The 13,990-nt window shown below is 37.6% G+C and overlaps 1 protein-coding gene across 1 annotated transcript in view; it reads left to right on the top strand.

Annotated features, from left to right (window-relative positions):
* Window positions 1-4,288, top strand: part of LOC126236035 (transmembrane protein 104 homolog) — a 94,257-nt gene extending 89,969 nt beyond the window's left edge. Inside the window, exon 10 of the mRNA XM_049945067.1 lies at window positions 3,378-4,288. Within this exon, the coding sequence (XP_049801024.1) occupies window positions 3,378-4,156 (779 nt within the window). The 3' untranslated portion in view covers window positions 4,157-4,288. The remainder of the gene's footprint in view (window positions 1-3,377) is intronic.
* Window positions 4,289-13,990: the final 9,702 nt, after the last annotated feature.

The raw sequence follows: 13,990 nt of genomic DNA, 5'->3' as shown, positions 1-13,990 counted from the left end.
ATGTTATTCTTTGATTGGTTGCTGCTTTCATAGTTTCCCCTTAAATAACTAAGTGCCTGGTCCATATAAGTGTCTGCTAAGCCCTTTACAAGTCAATTTTGGTGTGAATCATTCACATTTAATCAACACTTAAAATATTCTTCTTCCTACTGTTACACACACACACACACACACACACACACACACACACACACCATCGCCAAGGCATTCCATCCTGAGATGCTGGAGTTGGCGATCTCGTGTGTGTGTGTGTGTGTGTGTGTGTGTGTGTGTGTGTGTGTGTGTGTGTGTGTGTTACTGACAAATGCTGTGGCCGAAAGCTTCATGTGAGTGTTTCTTAATCGTGCCTGTCTGCAACTTGATGTGTCTTCTTTATGGTAAGTAGCAATCTATCTTTTCCTACATTGTTGATATTCCTGTCTGGAGTTTCCATTGTTCAATCCAACATTGAACTGCACCAAAACAATAATGGAAAGGGTAGATTGTTACTCACCATAGAGATGACACATTGAGATGCAGATAAGCACAATGTAAAGAGTGTTACACATTAAGCAAGCAAGTTGCCAATCTTTGCACCACTTTAAAATCCTATCAAGATCTGACTGAATATTTACACAGATACTAGCAGACAGTACTTCATTATAGGTAACTGCATCATTGGCAAAAATTCTGGGGCTACTATCAGTATTGTCCGCAAAAAGTATTTCTATATCTGACAACAGCTTTTCATCCAAGATAACATTCTGTGCCCTCCCTACCAAAAAGTCTGTAATACAGTTGCAAATTTCACTTGATACCCTATATTATCGAACATTTGACAATATGCATAGGTGTGGTACTGAGTCAAATGCTTGATCCATAGCTTTTATGTCATGTGAGAAAAGTGTGAGTTGGGTATCACATGATTGATGTTTTTGGAAACTATGCTGGTCAGCATGGAGGACGTCATTCTGTTCAAGGTACCTCATTACGTTGGAACTGAGAAAATGTTGTAAGGGATCTATGATAGATCATAGTTAGAAGAGGGGCTAATTTAGCTGCAAATTCAGTATAGAATCAGTGGGCCCTGGAGCTTGGTTCAGTTTTAATGGTTTCAGTTGTTTCTCAACACCATTTGACACTAATACTGATTTCAGTCATCTTTTCAGTGGTATGAAGATTAAGTTGGTGCAATTCTCCTGGGATGTCCTTTCTAAAGGAACATTTAAAAACTGAATTAAGCAATTCAGCTTTTGCTTTGCTACCGTCTATTTCAGTTCCTGTGTCATTCGCTAGGGACTAGACACGAACTTTGGTGCCACTAGCAGCCTTTACATATGACCAGAATTTCTTTGGATTTTGTGAAATATTGTTTGACAGTATTCTGGTACGACAGGCCCTGAGGCTTCAAATATTGCCATCTTGACAGCCAAATGTGTTTCATTCAGCATCTCTATAACTATAGCCTCATAGTTTGTACACTGGACAGTCCCTTCTTTTATTAATTGTTCTGCTGGGTACTTAGCTACCCGGTATTCTTTTAAACTTGAGCCGATTTCCTCTACATGCTCCTGTCCTGTGCTGAAAGTTTCAAGTTCCTTGTTGAGATATGACACTACTTACTGATTTTTTATCTAGTTTACTGAACATATACGTCTTTCTGTTTGTTTTATTTGTCCTTTGTACTTTGGTTATCATTGTTGGCACAACAGCATCCTGTTCACTGATACCTGTTTCAGTGTGAACATCCTTAGAGGCCCAGTCTAGTTATTGCCATTAGATCCAAATATTTCAGTGAGTGGGGTTCCAAACTATCTGTTCTAGGTAGTTTTCAGGAAGGTATTAGGAATGTTTCACAAGATGTCTTATTATGTCCTCCACTAACAAAACTGTAATATTCCCAGTTGATTGTTGGATGATTAAAGTCTTTACCGATGATTACAGTATGATTGGAGAATTTAAGCACAAACTGAGGTTTTCCCCAGAGTTTTCGGTTACATCAGGAGATGAGTCTGGTGGGCGATAGAAGGATCCATTTATCGTTTTATGCCCAACTCTGGTACTGAGTCGTGCCCAAACAATCTCACGTGCAGCTTCAATTCCTATCTCAGTGGATTTGAGTTTCTTGGCTACTGCAACAAATACACCACTTCCATTTCCCATTGGCCTATTCTTTTGATATACACTTAAATTTTCCCCAAAACTTTCACTGCTCTCAGTTTCAGGTTTCAACCAGCTTCCTGTACCTAATATTTTGTGAGTTTCACTGCTTTTCAGGAGCACTTGAAACTCTAGCATTCTGTTTTGAATGCTTCGAAAGTTAACCATTAGGATTTTAATTCTCTCACCTGTGGGAGGCACTTCTTTTGATCTTACACCAATACTTCCGGGTTTCCTACAGCTGTCATTATCTGGATTGAGTGGAGAGTCACCTTACCAAAAAAAAAAAAAAAAAAAAAAAAAAACAACCTTGTGGGCACCCACTAACAGTCAGCTACCTGAGTGGCAGATTGTTGTGTGTGATGCACACGTGTCCCCTTTAGGGGGACTATACAGTTCTCAACCTATTCTCAATCAGTTCTCTGTAGTGGAGTGATTTTGTTTGATGATGGGAGAGAGTCACACAAGTACTGAAGAAACTGAACTGGTAGACTCTTGAAGGTAGACGTAAACTATCCCGAGAAGGTCTCCTAACAAAGTTTCAAGAACCAGCTTTAAATGATGACTCTAGGAATATACTACAACCTTCTACGTTTCACTCACTTAGGGATCATGAGGGCAAGGTTAGAATAATTACAGCACACACACACAGAGGCATTAAAACAGTCATTCTTCCTGCACTCCGTACATGATTGGAACGGGAAGAAACCCTAATAACTGGACAATGGAACGTACCCTCCGCCTTGCACTGCACAATGGTTTGCATAGTACAGATGTAGATGTAAATGTAGATGTACATATTTTTGAGAAAGTCTCATGTTTATTCAGATTCAGAGTTAAAGCAAACTGGTGTAATGTCAAAGAACAGTCAAATAATGTAATTTGTGACTTTAAAGGTGTAGAACAGAAGTAATCCAAAATAGTGAGTATTCAACTTTTAAAAACAGGTACCATGATGCATGCTGTGGCATTCACGGAGTCAATGGACAAATTATGTGTAAATTGGGAAAAGGAGAAATCTGGTATACCATAAAGATACAGAGAGAAAGAAAAATCCTTGTTGCTTTGCCCTCCTTTTTTGCTGTCCAATGACCTGAGGTCCCTGGCAAAGTCTCCATGTAGTCCTTGCGTATCTTGTTTTCTCCAATCCTTTCTGATTCCTTACTTTAGACTGAATATGTAAAGCTGCTATCTTGTAATTGTTTCTATTTCTGATATAGAAATTCATTTCTTTCCAGCTTTTGGCTTCATGACTGTGTATGCTGCATACAAACTTATTGTTGAAGGGCCTAAGGGCCACCCACCAGCTGCCGACCTATTGGGTGTTCCCAGTTTGTTTGGTGCGTGTGTCTATTCATTTATGTGCCATCACTCACTGCCTGCTCTAGTCGCGCCAATAGCAGACAAATCAAAACTGACACGTTGCTTGGCACTGGATTATTTGCTCATAACTGTCTTTTATTTACTGCTTGCCATGACAGGTGCATTTGCGTTTCAACATCTGGATGACCTCTACACACTAGACTTTGGACCACGAGGCTCAGGTGACTGTAACTCTGATGATGTAGGACTTTTAATGAAAGTGATAGAGTACTTCCTCGCCCTTTTCCCTGTTTTTACATTGAGCACAAGTTTCCCGATAATTGCAATAACGTTGCGCAATAATCTGAAGTCACTGTTCCTGACAGATGGCCGTCACTATAGGTGGTGCATTCGTAAAGTTGTTTTCCCTCTCCTCGCTATAGTTCCTCCTTTTGTTGTAGCATTTACAACTGAAGACCTGAAAAAATTGGTAGCTATCACTGGATCGTATGCTGGTGCTGGCATCCAGTATTTTATTCCAGCAGCCCTAGTCTTGGCAGCTAGGAAGAAGACAATGGAAGTAATAGGGATGGGCGTGAAAAATGACTTTTCTTCACCATTTTCAGGCAGAGGCTGGGTAATATTTGTCATTATTTGGGCCATTGCCTGTTTGATTCTGGTGTCTGTAAATTTTATTAAAATTTATGTAATGTGACGCAGGTGTATTTTTAATTCCTCTGTTAATGTGTGTGCTAACGATTGCAATTTAAGTATTGTGGAACAGTCAAACCAGGATTTTTTTTTTAAGTGTGTCATTTTTCACTCTATTTACTCTTGTACTCTACATATGAAGTGCAAAACCTCTGTAGTTCGAATGACTTCAACCATTCCAGTTGTTATAATGTTCATTTTTTCATTTATTGTCCATGGACAGTGTAGTGGTTTATTCAGTGTTTTAAATGATTTATTTTGCTCTTTTAATTATGGAGAGAACTTTTTATGGAATTGTGTTTCCTAAGTTTACATCTGGTGCTATGATGCAAGCCATCTTTAATTGTGTGAGCTTCATATTAATTGTCAGTATGATATAATGAGGCTGTGGTAGTGATTAAACAAATCATAATACAGAACAGTTTGTTATGAAGCAAGCAATGAAGGAAAAGAAATGAAAAGTAAAACTGAAATTTACTTTTTTTTTTATTTTAGTGTTGTAGATGATGACTTATTTTCTTTCAGATGTTTTATATGTATTTATCTCGAAACATGCTTGTATGAGCACTTGATAAGTTTAGTGTATATAGTTAAATCATTTTTACGTAATGTTGACACTTGATGACCATTTGTATGTTCATAAATGAATCACACACTCAAGGACGTTTTCCATGTCAGTAAGAATAGCAGTGAGCTTCGGCTCACCTGTATGTTATTGAGTTTCAACCAGCCAGCCAGCAGAGCTAGAAAAAAGTTTATTTGAATATCAGAGTGCTTTACTACACATGGCCCTGTTGGAGGTGGTATGCCATTGCCTTCCTCTTACCTCTGAGCTGACTCACCCAGCCAGTTACAGATGGACCCACAATTTAACATGGATTTCAAACCACCGTACAGCTCATCATTTTTCACACCAACAAACATTAAGAGGTGAAAGAAGTGATAAGTGACAGATAAAAATCCTAGGACTGACCAGGAATTGCATCTGAAACTTTTGTATCTGTAGTCTGGCACTTTACCACTGAGCCACCAAGCCAACTAAAAGAGACCAGTAAAGAATTATTAATAGTGGATGTCTTAGTCACATACGATAGTCGTTAAACATTACACCATTTTTGAAATGGTGATGCCACCTTGATTTGGATGACACATGCGAATTTGTAAAAATCGGAACAACTACATGGAGATCTAAAGATGAGAGATTAGAATCCTGAAACTGATGATGTAATTTGAATATCTAAAATAAAAGATGGGAAAGTGGAAATTTATCCAGTATAAAATTTAGACAGAAAAAATTTTCTCAGTGTTTGGTAGGAGCATGTGCCTTCTTGTGTAGTGTAGTGCACTAATGCAGGGAGGTTCAAGAATTTTTTCCAAATGAGTGACTTATATTTTGGTGCCTCCACCCTCCCTCCTTCCCTTTTTTCTCTCCTACACTTTCGCCCGTGTCAGTTTTTGCTGCTAATTGTGGTATACACTTTATACAAATCTTGCACTTGGGCACCCCTCTTAGCTTGGCACCCCAAGAGGCGGCTACTAATTATGATGTGTCATGTATAGAAGTCTTACAGAAGCGATGCTCCTGGTGCCCTCTTCAGCTTGCACCCTATGTGGCAGCTTGTGTTGCTTTGATCTAAAATCGGTCCTTCATTAATGATGTTTCATTATTACTGTCGGTATGTGAAGAACCACAGGGAAAAAGGGACGTGCGAGTGTGTTCATTTATTCTTACTGAGTGTGTGACAATTTTTGTACTCTTAATTAATACTGCTTTGTGACTGACTTTTCAGTGAGTGGTCATGTACTCACTGTGTTGCCTGATTTTGGTTTTGTAGTTACACTGCCCTCCACCACTGCAATCTGTCAATCACAAAGTAATTTTAATGGGAATGTAGTATCATAAAGATGATGATAAACCTCCAGATGTGTGTTTCACTTATGAATTAAAAAGTAATTGTTATTCTCTTACAACCATCTATTGTTTTGTTGGGTAAACCCATATTAGTTAGACATCTTCAGCCGTAATATATTCTGTTCATACAGCAAACAGAGAGATATTTGCATGCATATTTTTAAAGAACGAGTTGTGAAATGGAGACTTGGAGAATGAGACAGCTAGAATACACCGTATTTACTCGAATTTAAGCCGCACTCGAATCTAAGCCGCACCTGAAAAATGAGACTCGAAATCGAGGAAAAAAAATTTTCCCGAATCTAAGCTGCACCTGAAATCTGAGACTCGAAATTCAAGGGGAGAGAAAAGTTTTAGGCCGCACTTCCAAATCGAAACAAATTTGGTCCATTGTAATATGAGACACAATTTAGGTTGAATGAATGACGATACAGCTGTAGTAGTTTGGTTCGAGTCGTAAGCTTAGCAGTTAAACTTTACCAGGTAGCCGTTGTTATGCGTCAGGCGCTCCGTCCGTATTTATACGGGTACCCTTCCTTTTTCACGTGCTTCGTCTGGTTTGAATTGATTGCTTATTTTTCTTTGATCTGACAAGTGCAGTTCTCTTTGTTATAGGTGTTTCCGTCACTCAAAGCTGAAAATGCATTACTGTACTGTGTCATGCATTGTTTGTCGCATTTTGAAAATGAGGGTTTACGGCCTGTCGCCACTCGCGGCATGGCTTGCTTTTGTGCATGCTACCGCCGCTTACAATTAAAAAAAAAACAAAGAGAGGAATCGTCTCATTAGCAAAACAATAGCAAGAGACTGCTATTCGTTGCTACTTACACTGCTGCTTTCTTTGATAATGATCAACAAGAACCAAATAATAGACTGCGTATGATAGAAGATGTTCTGAACGAGAATTTAGCGAAAAATTTTTCCGTTTGAAAATCTTTGCAGATGCCTCTTTAGTACATTACATCTTAGCTTTAAAAATCGTCAATTGCCGTGCTTCATTTCTGACTATCACTATTAGGCATAAGAACAATACGAATATAAACATGACATGGTATGTTTCTTCTTCCGCGTCTGCTGTTGTCAAGTTTTGTAGTTTATTAGGCGGACAGGATTTAAATGAGATAGCAGCAAACACGAAAGAATACATGGCAAAATGTTTATATTCGTATTATTCTTATGGTGAAGAGAATACTGCATGTGATTCACAATTCATAAAAGTTCCTATTAGCAACCATTTCTTCTCACAGTTAGGAAAAAATTCAGAAAGCAGAGTTGGCCATATTGACAAATATCCCAAACAGTCTTGCCAGTCGGATTTTCGTAGTACATTGAAATGCTGCTAAGTTCGAAGAGGAACAATACGGAATTTGTATTTACTTCGTTGGATAATGTATGAAAATGCAGTGGTCAAAACTCTGGGCGGAGAAAAAAAAGCTCGTCTTCCACCTTTTTTATTTATTTATTTACTGACGCAGAGGTTTTGGTGCCAGTATTTGTCTTTGTGCCTGCGAAGCGCTACATATATTCGATGACAGAAGTTAGTTGTGGCGGCACCTACCAACATTTTTCAGAACTTCCGCTTACTTTGCACTCGATTCTAAGCCGCAGGCGGTTTTTTGGATTACAAAAACCGGAAAAAAAGTGCGGCTTAGATTCGAGTAAATACGGTATATATATATACACCGAACGAAAGCGCTGGCAGGTCGATAGACACACAAACATACACACAAAATTCAAGCTTTCGCAACATACTGTTGCCTCATCAGGAAAGAGGGAAAGACGAAAGGATGTGGGTTTTAAGGGAGAGGGTAAGGAGTCATTCCAGTCCCGGGAGCGGAAAGACTTACCTTAGGGGGAAAAAAGGACGGGTATACACTCGCGCACACACACACACACATATCCATCCACATATATACAGACCCAAGCAGACATATTTAAATATGTAGGGAGAGGGTAAGGAGTCATTCCAATCCCTTAAAACCCACATCCTTTCGTCTTTCCCTCTCCATCCCCTCTTTCCTGATGAGGCAACAGTTTGTTGCGAAAGCTTGAATATTGTGTGTGTGTTTGTGTTTGTTTGTGTGTCTATCGACCTGCCAGCGCTTTCGTTCGGTAAGTCACATCATCTTTGTTTTTACATATATTTTTCCTACGTGGAATGTTATATATATATATATATATATATATATATATATATATATATATATATATATATATATATATATATGTGTGTGTGTGTGTGTGTGTGTGTGTGTGTGTGTGTGTGTGTGTGTGTGTGTGTGTGTTGAGAAAGAGGGATTGTATCCAAGGCTGAAAAAAGTAAACATTCTCAAGGCAATTATGTTCATTGCCACATCATATAATTGAAAGATAGTGGTAAGGAATCTATGTAATGCTTAGTAAAATATATGTGCTGTTTGGAATTGAATATAAAGATTGTAAAATCTGGGGCCATAAATTGTAATGTTCCGATCATGGAATGAATCACGTGGGATAATGTATTTTGCCATGGCTGCTTATAGTTACTGATCTTTTGTGGGGTTGACTCATGGTATCAGCTCTTAATGTCACATTACAATTGATGTAGAGGATGTTACAGATGGAGTGCTAGTTCAGTTGAACAGTCATGAAAAAATTAATTAGTCATTGTCTCATTACAACTACTCTAGGATTTAAACAGATTAAATTGTGTGCTGGACCAGGACTGCAATCCCGGGACCTAACCTTGTGCAGACAATGCTCTTGACCTGCTGAGCTATCATGCTTTATCCCAGTTTTATTCCTGCTGCAAGGATAGGTTGTGTCTTGATTACTCAGTTGGTAAAAGCATTGAATGTGAAATGCAAGATTCCAGGTTAGAGTCCCTGCCACACAATTTCAATCTGCTCTGAAGTTTCCAAACAGTGCACTCTCCTCTGCAGAGTGCAAGATTCATTCTACTTCAGTATTTGTAAAATCATGGAAAACTTAAAAATTGGAATGACTGGATGAGGATTTTACATATTACGTTATTCTCGAGCGTACTATCTTACTATTCCATCGTGCTGAGTAATTTTCCTGCAGAGCAGTTGCAATGGAAACATATTTCGCAGTGATACCATGCCAAAATCCAGTTGACTCTCATTGTAATTATTGCCATTTAATGGCTGTATGGAGGGAAGTAAAGAGGCAGGTGGGGGAAGCACCTAGAGAAACAGATGGTAACAGGTCTGTACATCTACAAGACAAATGTACTGTAATCAGGGGACACTGGATTTGGCACCCAGGTGACATGCTTTACTAGGGAGCTGATGATGGCAATCACAAAATTCTTTCATCCAGAATTTTTTATTTTGTAACACTGATGTAGGTGTCCACGTAAAATTGTATTTTGACTGCTGTAATTTCATTCACACCCACAGAAGCCTTCGTGGCAGACAGAATGCTGTTCTATTTAGTTGGATTTCTTTCACCCAAAAATTTAAAAGCCAATTACTCTCACTTATCAGTGTCTCAATGAATTTTTATGTGCCACATAGCAACACATCATTTGTGTGTGTTGGTCATTTAGTTACGAGAACTACTATTTCAGGAATCACTGTTCAAATAAGTGCAATGCTTGTGATATATTGTGCATTTAGTGATTATTTTATTGATTGTGGACATTAGTGGTTTAGCAGACTGTCAAGGTATCTCTCTTCAGAGTAAAACCCTGTAGCTTTATTACGTTTGATGAGTATAATTATGCATGATTTAAAGCGAAATTTGTGTGGAAAGTGTTAGAGGTTCCAGTAAAAGCTTCCCTTCATAAGTCAAATGAAAACCATTTTTATCTTTTTTTGTATTTGGGACTGCGTTTTCTTCTAAGTATGATATTTCTTAACATTGCCGGTTGTGAACCTTGTATAGTTTGCGTATTTTGTTTTTACGTTTATAATTATCTTCGCACACAGAATTTACTTTGTTAAAATGTGTAATAAATGTATATAGCAACCTTTGTCTTGCTTCTGCAGGTAAGATGTAAATGTATAATAGTTGTGTTACATAGTCATACTATATGGAAACCTTGGAAAGTTGTAAAGTACTAGTGTGTACTGAATGTAACAGATTATATTAGATTTTCTGAAAAATATTAAATGTCAGGACATACCTGCTGTTAACAAAAATTCTAATCTGTTGAGTGAAGCCATTCATTGTACTGAATTTATTATTGCTACTTTGCAACATTTCTTCTGTAATAGAATATATTTGATTACTCATGTATATTATAATTAATATTGTCATTGTTCTTCCAGTAATTCATGCAATGTTGTAACTGTAATATTGATCTAACAGGACAGTGTTTGACATAGGCACAGGCAGAATAGGTCAGGCGCAGACTAATAGCATTCAGAAAGAAGCGAAGGGAAAGATGTAGGTTTCTGCAACCTTCTGCATATGCCAGTTCTTTCAAACTGCTGTTTAAAGGTTATAGAAAGTGACATGCCACCATATTTGTATTATATTGACTGTATCCATTTAAACAATGTGAAATATGGAATATCTTGTTGTATTTCTCACGTTCTTCCTAAAGTTTGCTATTTTGTATGTAATGTGACTCTCACTCATTCAGGTACATTATCTGTGTGTTGAGGTCCATTCTGACAATTTGTAGGTATTCTTAATTGACCAGATTATATTAATGTACATTATTCCTTACTTTTAATTTTTTGAGACTAAGAGCTAATTACACAAAATGAACTAACAGCTAGAGATTATCAGCATTTCGTAAAACAATGTGTATTCATTGAGTTCCACAGTGCAGTTTAATAATCTATTTTTGTTTATGAACGATAAATTGAGTAAAACAAACCAAATATCCCCCCCCCCCCCCACACACACACACACAGAGAGAGAGAGAGAGAGAGAGAGATATATATGCATTGGTCCAGTCTTGGCTACAGCACAGGGACAGCCTAGTTCTGTGCACAATACACATCTATTGTGCATTCTGATGAATGCATGTTATAAGCTGGTCACGAGTGTAACTCATTTTTACCTTCTGCAACTCCAACTCTTATCATAAGGAACAAAATGATCACTGTATATGTGAGAAGTTTTGTTTGCCATTATATTTTTACATATTCATATGCAGCTTAAAATTTATAATCTTTTGGTATATCCGGTTCCAAATAGAGCTTGTGAATAAATCTTGCTTTTATAGAATGAGATTTTCACTCTGCAGCAGAGTGTGCGTTGATATGAAACTTCCTGGCAGATTAAAACTGTGTGCCCGACTGAGACTCGAACTCGGGACCTTTGCCTTTCGCGGGCAAGTGCTCTACCATCTGAGCTACCGAAGCACGACTCACGCCCGGTACTCACAGCTTTACTTCTGCCAGTATCTCTTCTCCTACCTTCCAAACTTTACAGAAGCCCTCCTGCGAACCATGCAGAACTAGCACTCCTGAAAGAAAGGATATTGCGGAGACATGGCTTAGCCACAGCCTGGAGGATGTTTTTGGAAGATAGGAGACGAAATACTGGCAGAAGTAAAGCTGTGAGTACTGGGCGTGAGTCGTGCTTCGGTAGCTCAGATGGTAGAGCAATTGCCTGCGAAAGGCAAAGGTCCCGAGTTCGAGTCTCGGTCAGGCACGCAGTTTTAATCTGCCAGGGAGTTTCAAATCTTGCTTTTATAGTTTGTGTGTAACAGTTTACTTGGTTTGTGTGTGGCTTCTATAATGGTGCCCCAGTGTGTTGTGATAGAGGCAACTATCTTCACATTATTTGTCAATGGACTATGAATTTTACATCTGTGAAGTAAAACTGATTGTGTTTTTAATTTATCATTAGTAAATTTTGTGTCAACCATAATTGTTACAAAATATGAATATATGCAGAAATGAGTATTCGCAGCATCTATCCTGAATTTATAATGTATAATTGTGTAAAGTGTACAGAAATTGAAAATTGTAAAGTACTATGTTGGCAGAGTTTTATTTGCCTTTTTCCAGAACTTGTTTGTTTATGAGAATCATAATATAAATCATTCTGGAAAAAATGTGTTTTCACAGCTATATTTCATACCTAAAAAGAAATATTTTTGTAAGAGTAATTTGTATCATAAAATGTACTTAAATTTGCTACTACATTTATACAGTGTGTCCTGGGTACCCATTCCCAGAAATTATTTTAATCAATTATTTATTTATTTGTACTGCTGCAAAGCAGTATTAAATTAAAATAAATAAAAGGTTTAACGATTGAATCTGTTATGATTTTACACCCTAGTAGTCCTAAATCAGTTCTTACTATAAGGGATTGCTTGGAATAGTAGACTTTAGTGACAGAAAAGGTTAGATAGAGCAAAGTGAAGGATTTCTGTATAGAGACATTTTGGGACACTGAAAAAAATGTTCAGAAAATACCATAAAAGAGGGAGACTCATTTTCTATCCTGTAAAGATTTTGGAAAATCAGATAAGAATGAAAGGAAATGTGAGGAGGCGGTAAAAGTAGTAGGCAAACAAATAAAAGTTGTTAATAGCTGAACAAAGAAGTGCACTGTTAATCAATGAAGACAAATAAGCAATTCCAAAGGTCAATCGAAATCTGTTTTCAGTTTTTCTCCATCAGGGATAGTTTAACAGGGATGTCCACTTTTACGCAATATTTTACTACATAAATATAAACTTATTTTGGATTGTTAATTACCATAAAAATAACACACAAAGTTGCAGATGGGCACAATTAAGAGACACTTACATATGAGCTTTAGGCCACAGCCTTCATTGGAAAAAAATAATTGCACACCATTCATCCATAAAAGCAATCAGGTCTCATGCACACGACTGCCAACTCTGGCAGCTCAATTTTTCATAATTTAAGAAATAATAAGATCAAGTATTTCAGTTAAGTAATTAAACTCTGTCATATTAGGGAAGCCTAAGAACAGGTACTGTCAGAGGCTGTATTCACAAAAGAATTCATTGTGCAGCGTGTATTGTAAAGGAAGGTATACAAAAAAAGGAAAAACTGATACAAATGTGGCAACAAAATATTACATGTCTCATGTTTTTCTCTTGCATGGAGTGTCTTTCTTGTCTTGAAGGCTACTCCAGCAATAGTCAACCGACATTGTAGGCATCCACTTCCCTTTGTGTTGGTCCAATATACCACTGCAACTTGCTGGGAAGAAGTCACTGTGAGAGTCCAGGAAATTACTTCAAACACATGTCATAGCCAAGATCTTGACAACTGTTGATCATTTGAGTCTCTGCTTGCTCATAATTTGCAGCTCCTCTTCTTCCAAGGACATTTTCTGACACTATCTTCAACATTGCCAAGTGTACGCTTACGTGACAGTCACGCGTGTTTCAAATTTTGATCTAGCTGCAGTTCCCTGATGTGAGGGCCCACAAATACACACACTTCCCTTTTTACTGCTGAAAAAAAGGAAATTTTTCAGCAAGATGAGCAAAACCTCAGCCAGTTTGATCCATTGTCTTTATAAACTGTTTAAGTAAACTGAGTTTGAAGTGAAGAGGTGGAAGAAGGATGTCTTCATGAACTACTAGGTTTTGATGTTGAACATTTTTTTTCACCCGCTTTCCAATTTCAAAGAGGCTATTTCTTTTTTATGAAGTGGGATTTTCTATTAAGACTATCCCAATCACACACAGAACAAGAGTATTTTGTGTAGCCTTGTTGTAATCCCAATAATACAGTTACTTGGAAATTGTTACAGATCTTTCATTTATGCCCATTGTGTTTAATTAATTTAACTGAGAATATTTTCCAAAATTTTGTAATGTTCTTTAGCCAAACTGATATATGCTATTGCGCAACAGTAGACTTATTTTGTAAAAAAGCTTTAGATTCCTGTAGATTATATTTGAGGTCTAATGCTTTCATTAAGCCTGCAGCATTGTTGTGAAATGTTAGTCCCCCTCTTGCGAAGAAGGATACA

The sequence above is a fragment of the Schistocerca nitens genome, chromosome 2 (genome assembly GCF_023898315.1).
Source record: "Schistocerca nitens isolate TAMUIC-IGC-003100 chromosome 2, iqSchNite1.1, whole genome shotgun sequence".
NCBI lineage: Eukaryota > Metazoa > Arthropoda > Insecta > Orthoptera > Acrididae > Schistocerca > Schistocerca nitens.
This window is presented reverse-complemented; position numbering and strand designations above follow the sequence as displayed.